General features: G+C 40.0%; 2 protein-coding genes and 1 long non-coding RNA gene across 3 annotated transcripts; 2 read left to right on the top strand and 1 right to left on the bottom strand.

The window, feature by feature from the left end:
- Window positions 1-2420: 2420 nt before the first annotated feature.
- Window positions 2421-3286, top strand: LOC127534856 (kinesin-like protein KIF2A). Its single transcript, XM_051951138.1, has 4 exons — window positions 2421-2477; window positions 2614-2709; window positions 2800-2942; window positions 3091-3286. The coding sequence occupies exons 1-4, from the start codon at window positions 2421-2423 to the stop codon at window positions 3284-3286; spliced, it is 492 nt and encodes a 163-aa protein (XP_051807098.1).
- Window positions 3287-4626: 1340 nt separating this feature from the next.
- On the top strand, window positions 4627-6091 carry LOC127534639 (uncharacterized). The gene is made up of 3 exons (XR_007942867.1): window positions 4627-4778; window positions 5510-5618; window positions 5778-6091. It is a non-coding gene; the product is annotated as an uncharacterized LOC127534639 (long non-coding RNA).
- Window positions 6092-10176: 4085 nt separating this feature from the next.
- LOC127534855 (integrator complex subunit 8-like) lies at window positions 10177-11432 on the bottom strand. The gene is made up of 3 exons (XM_051951137.1): window positions 11423-11432; window positions 11153-11327; window positions 10177-10321 (listed from the first exon to the last, which is right to left on the bottom strand). Exons 1-3 carry the CDS (start codon window positions 11430-11432, stop codon window positions 10177-10179), a joined length of 330 nt encoding a protein of 109 aa, XP_051807097.1.
- Between the last annotated feature and the right edge of the window lie 652 nt (window positions 11433-12084).

The following is a 12084-nucleotide window of genomic DNA, read 5'->3' as shown; positions in this document are numbered from 1 at the left end:
GTACTGCCTGGTTTCTCCCTGCAATAGATATCTTATTTTCAGGAAGTTATAATCTCTCCTTACCTGTAAAGACCCTACATCCTTGTCCCTGCTGCTGGCCTCTGATTCATCTCCTCCCTGACTCTGCTCTTTCTGTTATGGCAATAAACATAAAAAATGTGGTAAGAAAAATTCTGAAATAGCATTAGGAAGAGTAAAAATTGCAGTAGAATTTAACCTCAAAATCACTTTAACCCATAGATACATATTTTTTTCTCAGCCACTTATATATATATATATATATTTTTTCACCTCTGCAGACCCTGCATGGTCAACATTACTGCTGGCCGCCGCCTCTGGTCCATCTCCTGCCTGACTCTGCTCTTTGTTATGGAAATAATCATTAAAAAATCTGAAAATCAAAATTCTGAGATGGAATTAGAAAGAGAAGGAGTAAAAAATAGTTGTAAATTTATACCATAGATAGCCTATTCTTTTTCTCCTCCCTGACTCTCCTCTTTTGGGACCAAAAGACTTAAATACATGGAGAGCAATTGTGAGCACATCTTCTGCCCAGAAATAAAAGAGGACTGGGTTTATTCCAAGAATAAACTAATTAGCAGTAATGTAACAGAGGCAACAACATTTAAATTATTGTTAACTAGCTTAACATATTGATATATTGCCACGTTTTACCTTGTCATCATTTAGCTAACAAGTCTAACATTGTTTGCATCCAACAAGGTCACACAACTTACACGGTTTGTTTGGAAAAAACTGTGTAAAGTTTTTTCTTCTTGCTGGCTCTGGCTGGTTTGCTAAACATTACTCCAGACGCACGTTCAGCACTGCTCAGCACAGCAGCACGTCTCCTGTGGAACACCTGCGTTAGCATGCGCTCATGGTGCATTCAAAGACGGCTCGGTAAAACACGTTACTGGATGCTAATAACGGGTTTAGCTGTTGTAACGGCTGAATAAAGTGCGGGGGACAGAGGGGACAGATGTGGAAAGTGCGGGGGACATGTCCCACGCATACCCTGTGTCCGTTACGCCCATGAAGACAGGGACAAAATGCGAATCACACACTTATTGTGGTGTGGCCCCCTCTAGTGGATGTGGCTATAAACAACGGCATAGAGTGTTTATGCCAGCGGCCGGCCCTGCATGGGTGTATAGCAGGGGTGTCAAACTCAGTTCCTGGAGGGCCACTATCCTGCATGTTTTAGATGTTTCCCTCTTCCAATACACCTGATTCAAATGATCAGCTTATCATCAAGCTCAGCAGAAGCCTGATAACGAACCTGATCATTTGAATCAGCTGTGTTGGAAGAGGGAAACATCTAAAACATGCAGGATAGTGGCCCTCCAGGAACGGATCTTGACACCCCTGATGTATAGTGTTTCTGTCATCGAGTTTGCAGCTTCGCTCAGTTTTGAAAAATGCTTATGCACATCTCAAAACGGCCCGAATACGGGACGCTGAACCTCTAATCAGGGTCCCCACGCGTCCTGGAAAACTTGAAAAATGATAGACCAATTTTGCAGTCATGGAAAACATATGGAAAATAAAATGCCCAGGAAAAACTTGAATTGTCCTGGAAAATGATTTATCTCGTTCTACCTTCTTAGTGAACAAAAATCAGACATAGGAAATTAAGTAAAAATGATCTTGGTAACTAATGCACACTTATCTATAAAATAGGAGTAGATGAAATAATGCAAGTTAATAAATAAGATCTTGAAAATTAAAAACAATGGTGACAAAAATAAAAAAATGGCAAATTGAAATTTAGGGTTACAGAAACAGTAAATCAACATAATATATTCATAAGAAATCAGAGTAAATAAAGATTTAACAAATAGTATGAATCCTAAATGTATAATACTAAGACACTACACAAACGCCAGAAACCATCCTGAAAAATGATTTCCACAAAAGAGTGAGAACCTTGTTAATTTATATTAAATGCATTTGAGCATTTGTCAAACTGGTTGCTATTATGTTAACAATAATAAAACTATTAATCATTATATCATTATACTTGTTGTATTCCAATAATAATGATGAGCACTGAACAGGTCACACCTGACTGACTAAACAATACAATGAGCACATTGTGTTGTTTTACAGAACTCAATCAGTGACTAACATGTTTATTGTGTGTGCACATAATTATTTATTGTATCTTGCTTTAGCAGATAGAGAATAAACCTGTGTTCTGTCTTCTTCTGCAGGTTCACTGCCAGACCTCTAGTGGAGACCATCTTTGAGAGGGGCATGGCCACCTGCTTCGCCTACGGACAGACAGGAAGTGGAAAGACACGTGAGTTACAGGCAACGACTTTTTCTCTTGCAAAAGCTGAAACTGAGGGTTTTACTTTGTTTCAACTCTGCTGAATGTAACTAAATATATCTTCACCTGTATTGTATTGTAGACTATGGGTGGAGATTTCTCTGGAAAGAACCAAGACTGCTGGAAAGGAATTTATGCATTAGCTGGTAAGCAGATGAGCTGTGATTTCTGACCTATTTTAATGCACCTCGTTGACTAAACTACTTCACATTTTAATTTTGTGGGTATTTTGTAGAGATTCTACTTTAACATGGTTGAAATCATAACTCTTTTTTTGTGCGGCTCAGGATGTATTTCTCATTTTGAAGAAACCCAATTACAAGAATTTAGATCTACAAGCGTATGCAGCCTTCTTTCAAATCTACAATGAAAAGGCAAGTGTAATCATCTCGTGATTGGTGTGACCGTATTTCATGCGTGATCAACACTAACCGACGCTGACTGTATTGTGCGTGTGCTGACAGGTGTTTGACCTCCTGAATCGTAAATCTAAGCTGAGGGTGCTGGAGGATGGGAAGCAGCAGATGCAGGTTGTGGGGCTTCAGGAGAAGGAGATCAAGTGCACAGAAGATCTCCTGAAACTCATTGAAGTGGGCAACAGCTGCAGGTAGGACAACAGAAACATTGCTGCATTTGTTCAGTACATGTTTGATAAACTGTTGTTACTTACATGTGCAAATGTCATTGTCTTTCTTTCTCCATTCACCCTCGTTGGCCTGTTGTTCATCTTTACATCTCTTTCCTCTCTCTTCCAGAACATCAGGGCAGACGTGTGCCAACGCTCACTCATCCCGCAGCCACGCGGTGTTCCAGATCATTCTTCGGAGGAAGGGGAAGACGCATGGGAAGTTCTCCATCATCGACCTTGCAGGAAATGAGAGGGGGGCCGATACGTCGACTGCCGACCGCCAGACTCTGTCAGAGTCCTCTCCTCATCCCATCCCCACCTGACATCCCTAAAAACCCCTTTTCCCTACCTTTCTCCTCTGTCTCTCTGCCTCTCTGTTCCTCTGTCTCTGTGTCTCCCTTTCAGTCTCCCATCCGCTCTTCTACCTCTGTCTTCCCCTGCAGTATGGCACCTGAGTGGAGTTGAGCTTCTCAGCTGACTCCACTCAGGTAATCAGCCACATCCATGGATCCCGGGCAGCTGGAAGACATCTCGTTGATTACCACCTCAGCAATAAGAACCGGCTCATCCTTCCACTCCCTGTCAGATTGTTAAACGAGACACACAGTCGGTCATCATCTAGCCATTTTGTGATTATGATGCTTTTTGCGCCTTACTAACTCTGTTACCTCTCGTGTGTGTGTGTGTGCGTGTGCGTGTGCGTGAGTGAGTGAGTGAGTGAGTGTTGTCCAGGTTGCCAGTAGAGTTGTTTAAAAATACAAGTAAGTGTTTATTAAAATAGATAAATCCATTTATGTTTAGATGTGAGTCATGATAGGTAATTGTCATGGTTGGAACGTTGATGTTGTGCTGTTGAATTGTACAGACTTGTTACAGTGCTTGAATGTTGTTTCCCACATTTGAGTAGAAAAAATAGAGTGAAAGAAGAGTGAGAAGTGAAAGTAGATGTTCTGATTTGAATAGAGAGTAATAGATATTTGTTCTGCACTCTATGTGTAGACTGTTTTTTTGTCTCCCTTCCAATTACTGGATTTGGACTTGATTGAGATTCCGAGCTGAGGAGGCTCGGTGGCGAGCCAGAGAAGACAAACTACTAAGACGGAACGGTGCACAGTCTGGCCAACTGTGGGATCCACTCCGAAGAACAACGGACATCACTTCGTTTCACTCGTACACAGATAAGAAACGCATAACAAACACTACCCGGGTAGCAACGACTGAACAAGACATTACACACAGAACATGAAACCGTACTGAGTACTCGCTTTCAGACAGAAAGAGGGACAATCTATTTTGAACTTTTTTTTATTTTTTTCAGCAGTTGAAAAGAGCTCTGTTTTGCTGTTTTGTGTTATTTTGGGGATTTTATTTTCATACATTGCAGCCAGAATTGTGTGGCAATAAAGTGTCTACTGTCAACTTCATGGTATTGTGCTGAATTTACACAACCAGCTCCTTGAACCTAGAGGGAATGTAGGGTCATGTTTCTACTGGTCCACTATAGGCGCTACATATATATATATATATATATATATATGGCATGCCGTTTAGGAAATTATATATATAATGAAAGTCGATATATATAATGAAACTTGATATATATATATATATATCAACTTTCATTATATATATCAAATCTTTTTTTCCTACCGAGCCCCGGAAGGGACATGTCCGTATGGCGAAGCGACAATGAAGGACACTCACCCGGACGAGAATTTTATTGAGTTTTATTTTGAAATCGGCCTGAAATACACAGACATTCAAGCAGTGCGATGCGCTAAGAGTCTGCCATGCAGACCAGCGATCCTGATAATGGTAAGTTTTATTTCTCCAACATCCTGCTGTTATCCTACTATGAATACGCTAGCTGCAACAGTCCCACATCAGTATTATGAACGTTCCGCCAGCTAACGCGGTCCGGACACCGGATCAGTGATTAGAGGTTGGCTTTGAACTATTGTTTGCCAGCCAGTTAGCCGCTGGTAAGCTAACAAGCTATGAAACAACTCCTTATAAAACGACCGGAGGAAAGCAGCAGCAATATTTCAGTCCAAGACCTGTATTCAGAACCTCCCACGCTGTTACACAATGACCCATTAATCATATTACTGAACTATATGGTTATCATTGAAATTTTCCTTGAAGAACCAGTGAACTCTTTGCGAACACATTTTAATTTATGTGTTGATTATGTTTGGTATCAGTAATACAAGTCTAAAAAACTGATTCAAATGATCAAGTTAACACAATGAAGTCAAGAGTACTGGTAATCTGCAGCTATTTTCATAATTTCAAGGTAAAATTCTGATGTGTGATTTTCTAGCTTTGCAGATGTGGAAATCCAATGCACTGATTTCTTATACACAGATGCTTTTGGTGTTTTTTGTTGTAAAATAAAACAAGGCATTTATCACTGTTGGAAATTATTACAGGTATTATTTGTAACACTTTCTAACATTGTATGGACAAAGCAATAAATCAGTTAATGAATAAAATCATTTGTATTACAGATGCTATCAACAGCATGTCTTGTTCATTTTATTTAGTTGTCGGCCTTGGATGATGAGGTCCAGTTACCAGGAGCACTAGTCTGCAGCTTACTGGTTCCGTCCTGCAGCTCCTCCACGCTGTCCTCCTCTCTACAGACCAAATCAAGTAAGATCTGTTTAGACTATGCAGACATCAACATGATCAGTATGTTATCTTTTGACCCATCCTAAAATCACAAAATAGAACATTTACTTTAAGTTAACTGTGTTTATGAAAATAGAAAATAATTACTGACAACTAGTACTTTTTGGTGCTTTTATGCAGGAAAAGGGAACCAGGAAGCTGCTGTGGATCCTCTGCAGTGTCTGGAGAGGTCAGAGGAACGGTTCTTGGAACAGATCAGAAGACACCAAGACGTGACCTCTGCCATTCTCCAGAACATCCAGAAGATGAATGAAAACCTTGGTTGCACTGATGGGACCCATGGTGTCGGTGCTGGAGCAACTGTCCCAGAATTAAACTGCATTGTTGACTATTGGCTTTTCTAGAAAATAAATATTTTTTAGTACTTCACCTGTTTTGTATTTTACCCATGCACTTTGGGTGAATAAACAGAAATTTGTGATGAGAGATGCAAATTTTGTCTATAATCTACAGAGACTTTATTCAGTGTTCAGTGCACACTTTTGTTACACACATTTTGACAGATAAGCAGTTGTGCTTTTCAAGCAGATTTTAGTCAGAAACATCAGTAGCATATGTTTTTTTTTTTTACTGTTACACCAATCTAGGTAGATAAACTGCACTACTGCAGCAGACATATTATTGAAATGTGCTTCTATTATGTGTCTACATACACTGCTCACAAATAGTTATTCAACTTTTGGGTGAAATTGATGGAAAATATAAAAAGTGCATGCTGTAGTGATATAAAAGTAGGGTATTTAACTAGAAACATGCAATAGTGATTTCCTCATCTCAAAAAAATTTATTGAATCAAAAGCTAACAACAGTGGAGGGTATGTCACAATAAAAATGTCTCAGTTTGGACAGAACAGCAGCCTTCAGCTGAAATCCAGTACAATTGTGTCCCACCAGTGGCGTGATCATGGATGTGTCCAGGCAGCAGCTGACCTCTGCCTTGTAATTAGCCTTAAGACCAGCTATAAAGATAAACATAGATATTATCATTATCATCAACATATGGTGCAGTTGTTTAACCTTTAAGCTATGTAGGGATGCAAATGTAGTCGAAGCTAAGTAGCTAAGCTAATGCTAACACGTTCAGTGTTCAGAATCAAAACATCTCTAAAAATTACCTGTTTTCTCAAACGTAGTTGCCGTTCCCTGTGACAACCATGAAGACAGATAATCACAGAAGAGCTCATCTGAAGAGCAAATGTCCAATAAGGTTCCTGTTTTTGTTTGCCATGTCCTTCCAGGGCTCAGTAGGAAAAAGTCTGAATATATGGAATGAAACTTTGAATATATGGAATGAAAATCTGAACTTTCTATATTCCGACTTTCATTCCATATATTCCGACTTTCATTCAATATATATCAACTTTCATTATATATATATATATATATATGTATCAACTTTCATTATATATATATCGACTTTCATTATATATATATATATCGACTTTCATTATATATATAATTTCCTAAACGGCATGCCATATATATATATATATATATATATACACACACATATACATATACATGTATACAGTGCCTTGTGAAAGTATTCGGCCCCCTTGAACTTTTCAACCTTTTGCCACATTTCAGGCTTCAAACATAAAGATATAAAATTTAAATTTTTTGTCAAGAATCAACAACAATTGGGACACAATCGTGAAGTGGAATGAAATTTATTGGATATTTTATACTTTTTTAACAAATAAAAAACTGAAAAGTGGGGTGTGCAATATTATTCGGCCCCTTTACTTTCAGTGCAGCAAACTCACTCCAGAAGTTCAGTGAGGATCTCTGAATGATCCAGTGTTGTCCTAAATGACTGATGATGATAAATAGAATCCACCTGTGTGTAATCAAGTCTCAGTATAAATGCACCTGCTCTGTGATAGTCTCAGGGTTCTGTTTAAAGTGCAGAGAGCATCATGAAGACCAAGGAACATACCAGGCAGGTCCGAGATACTGTTGTGGAGAAGTTTAAAGCCGGATTTGGATACAAAAAGATTTCCCAAGCTTTAAACATCTCAAGGAGCACTGTGCAAGCAATCATATTGAAATGGAAGGAGTATCAGACCACTGCAAATCTACCAAGACCCGGCCGTCCCTCTAAACTTTCACCTCCAACAAGGAGAAGACTGATCAGAGATGCAGCCAAGAGGCCCATGATCACTCTGGATGAACTGCAGAGATCTACAGCTGAGGTGGGAGAGTCTGTCCATAGGACAACAATCAGTCGTACACTGCACAAATCTGGCCTTTATGGAAGAGTGGCAAGAAGAAAGCAATTTCTCAAAGATATCCATAAAAAGTCTCATTTAAAGTTTGCCACAAGCCACCTGGGAGACACACCAAACATGTGGAAGAAGGTGCTCTGGTCAGATGAAACCAAAATCGAACTCTTTGGCCACAATGCAAAACGATATGTTTGGCGTAAAAGCAACACAGCTCATCACCCTGAACACACCATCCCCACTGTCAAACATGGTGGTGGCAGCCTCATGGTTTGGGCCTGCTTTTCTTCAGCAGGGACAGGGAAGATGGTTAAAATTGATGGGAAGATGAATGGAGCCAAATACAGGAGCATTCTGGAAGAAAACCTGTTGGAGTCTGCAAAAGACCTGAGACTGGGACGGAGATTTATCTTCCAACAGGACAATGATCCAAAACATAAAGCCAAATCTACAATGGAATGGTTGACAAATAAATGTATCCAGGTGTTAGAATGGCCAAGTCAAAGTCCAGACCTGAATCCAATGGAGAATCTGTGGGCAGAGCTGAAGACTGCTGTTCACAAACGCTCTCCATCCAACCTCACTGAGCTCGAGCTGTTTTGCAAGGAAGAATGGGCAAGAATTTCAGTCTCTCGATGTGCAAAACTGATAGAGACATACCCCAAGCGACTTGCAGCTGTAATTGCAGCAAAAGGTGGCGCTACAAAGTATTAATGCAAGGGGGCCGAATAATATTGCACACCCCACTTTTCAGGTTTTTATTTGTTAAAAAAGTTTAAATATCCAATAAATTTCGTTCCACTTCACGATTGTGTCCCACTTGTTGTTGATTCTTGACAAAAAAATAAAATTTTATATCTTTATGCTTGAAGCCTGAAATGTGGCGAAAGGTTGAAAAGTTCAAGGGGGCCGAATACTTTCACAAGGCACTGTAAATGCTGGAACGGCTGGATTGAGTTTATCAGCCCATAGAGACCAGACTAAGTGACGTAAGTTGTACTGCGACTGCCCTGGTTAACGCTTGTTCAGTATGTCTGTTTGTTTGCAAAATTGAAAACAGTTTGTAAAGTACAATTGTAAGATATTGCTTATCTACTGACTTCTTTATGGAAAAAAGAGAATTTAAAAAAAAAGAAATTGGACAAACATAAAACAGGGATAAACAGACCTTAATTAAAGATTATTATTGGCGTATGCAAGTATGAAAAGCATGTTCACTCACCACAGTCAGGATGTTTTCTGTCATTTCTTTCTCCTGCTGCACGATATTTAACCTGAATTCAGGCACAAAAGAAGTTTGCACCTTTTTACATTTCAACTCAAAATAAAATCTGTCTGGATGTGTATTTTTCAATTAATCCGTGCATCTGAGCCGAAATGCTGCCATTTGTACTGACTTTAAGGTAAGCTTATTGGTTCAGTAAATGAATTGAACTTGAAAAGAAAGTAAAGAAGCAGCGTTTACATGTTTATCTGATGAGGTCCTGGTTTGGTTTGTTTCTCTGGAAAGCTGCTCAGCACGATAGTTCTGATGGCCCTTTAAAAAACACAACAAAGACACATTAATCCTGTGCTTGAATGCTCATAAAATAAGTCTTTTAATGGGGCTGAAGAAGGTGTGATTTGACTTTCTACTATAATCTTTACAATGGATGTGTAAGAATGTTAGTGAAAGAATGATTTGATTTAATGAAAGTCCAAAACCTGGGCCACATTTGTGCCAAAACAATACAAAAATTAAATATGAATCTACAATAAAGCATAAATGCAATCGATGCTTTTGAAGAGAAAAAGCCAAATACTCCAAAAAAATAAGAAAAACGATATTAAAATGCTCCAAATGTATGAAACCAATTCCACATATTATCACTGAATTATATTTCTGGAGTCTTTATTCATTGTCCTGCTTGTTCACTTGGGTTGAAAAAAAGTTATTGTTTCACCTTAAGACAACTTATTTTTTTCACGCTTGTCTTTACTGAACAATATTAAGCTAAAACTTTTTGAATCCTTTTGGTTTTTGTTGCTAACAACCAAATTTCTGTAATCAAATAGATATTTAAGGTTTCTTCAAGATGCCAACATTAAAATGTATGTTGGAAAATACCATGACAAACTTATACTGGTCAGCTACAACACTAAATATTAAGAGATTCATGTGAGAACTTTCCTCCTTTAATGTACAATCAGAGCTGGTGACTTCCACACGGCGGCAAATAAACACTTGGAGTCAAACTGTTCTGCTAGTTTAGTATTTATCTAATTTAATCTGTCCTCAGTGAGTGTTTCCTCTCCTACCAGCGGTTGTAGATGATCACTGCCATGGCGGTGGTCGGAGACAGAGTGGACAGATCCAGATCCACATGTTTCACACCTGGAGGCACTTTGCTGACACACAGCAGCTCATTCAGCAGCATGTTCAACACTGGGATGGTCAGTCTGGGGATGAAGAAGCAGGGGAGATAGTTACAGGATTCTACTGATACATTATCTATCTAACTATGCTGCTTAATGTTTTATCGTTATCCAAGTTTGGTATTTGTGCATCTTTGTCTGTTATTTTCTTTCTCGGCTACACAGTAAAGGAGGCCTTCACACCTCAGTTTATTCAGAGTTTAAGTAAAAGCTGTGCAGCGACTGTGAAGAACAAGAGTCACAGAGGGACTGAAGGTTGGGCCTGTTTGTCTGATGAGCTAAACAAAAGAATTCACTGAGACTAAATTTAGCCTTTTATGAAAGAAAAACGACCATCAACTCATGATAATGTGCACACATTCATAATCAAAGTAATCACAGTGGTCAAAGAAAAATTAGGCGACCCAGCTCACCGCCTCTCTCTTCCTCAGATAAAGTAAACAGATGAGCATATCAGCTTAATTATCCTCACCCATATCCATGAGACCCACTAACCCTCGATTCAATATGATCACAAAACAATATCATAACCAAAACAAACACAAAAAACAAGAAACTCATTCAGAGAGTGTAGTACTCCCTGAAAATTTCATCCAAATCTGTTGGTCTGTTTTTGAGTAATGTTGCTAACAGACAGACAGACAGACGCTGATCGTCACATAACTCTGATGCGTTCCTTGGCAGAGTAACAATCAGTATGCCCCTTAACCTTAGAATAAAGTAACAGTTCACTCATGGCTTCCAGAGGTTAAAATAATTAGTTTCTCTTTAACTGTTCTGCATTTGGTTACTGAGAAACACCCGCAGCCTCATTTCATTCTCAGAGAGCCCCACACACATTACGACCCCACTCACCCTTTCTCCAGTGAATCCAGGTCCCACTTCATGTGTGCGGCGACCTTCAGCGCCAGCAGCTTCAGGGTTCGGTTCCTGCGGTTGTCTGCTGGAGGCTGAACCTGATTCTGCTCGTTCACCGACGGTTTGGACGCCTGCTCCAGGAACTGGACGATCAGCTGCACCGGAGTGGGGTCTGAGGAAACACATACGCCCCAACAGTTTTATACGTTAGATTTTGTTACTGATACTTTTTTTACTTGTACATAACTTTCAAAAGTAATGCCGAGCTGACCTGCATTTGATTTCTGCAGGTGTTTCTCCAGCAGGCTGCCGTCCAGGAGGAACTCAAACCAGGACGTCTGCAGAGGCGTACTGGGCCGACCGCTGGTCACAGCAGCCACCCGGTCGGCTGCTTCAGCACTCATCCTTCCCTATTGGACAATGACACATATAAGTTATATTTTTAAAACACATCACTGTGACCTCAGGGCGGTTAGAAACAAGATAGATTACTACTCACTTTACCTAGGGTGACCATACGTCCTCTTTTGCCCGGACATGTCCTCTTTTGAGAGGCTGTCCGGGCTGTCCGGCCGGGGTTTATAAAGTCCTTCAAATGTCCGGGTTTTTGATCTTGCCTAGCTTGAGCGCGTCACAGACCAGAGTATTTATCATGGTAGTGTCTACAGATACGGACCCGTACCCGTAGCCCGTGGCCTACGGATACGGCACTTTCCCTTTTCATAAATATTAATGAGCCGTACATGAATATTAATGAGCCGGCTGATGAACGCGCTTCGTGATTGGCTGATAATCCGACGGACATAAATATTAATGAGCCGGTTACCATTCACGTTGAATGGTTCTTTTGGAAACACGCTCTGAGAGGCGGAGTTGGAGGCGAACCCCGGAACGCTCCACACTCACTCACTCCTCGCAGGCTGACAGGC

This window comes from Acanthochromis polyacanthus, chromosome 7, assembly GCF_021347895.1.
Source record: "Acanthochromis polyacanthus isolate Apoly-LR-REF ecotype Palm Island chromosome 7, KAUST_Apoly_ChrSc, whole genome shotgun sequence".
NCBI classification, from domain to species: domain Eukaryota; kingdom Metazoa; phylum Chordata; class Actinopteri; family Pomacentridae; genus Acanthochromis; species Acanthochromis polyacanthus.
Note: the sequence above shows the minus strand (reverse complement) of the source record. Positions and strands in the feature narration are given on the sequence as shown.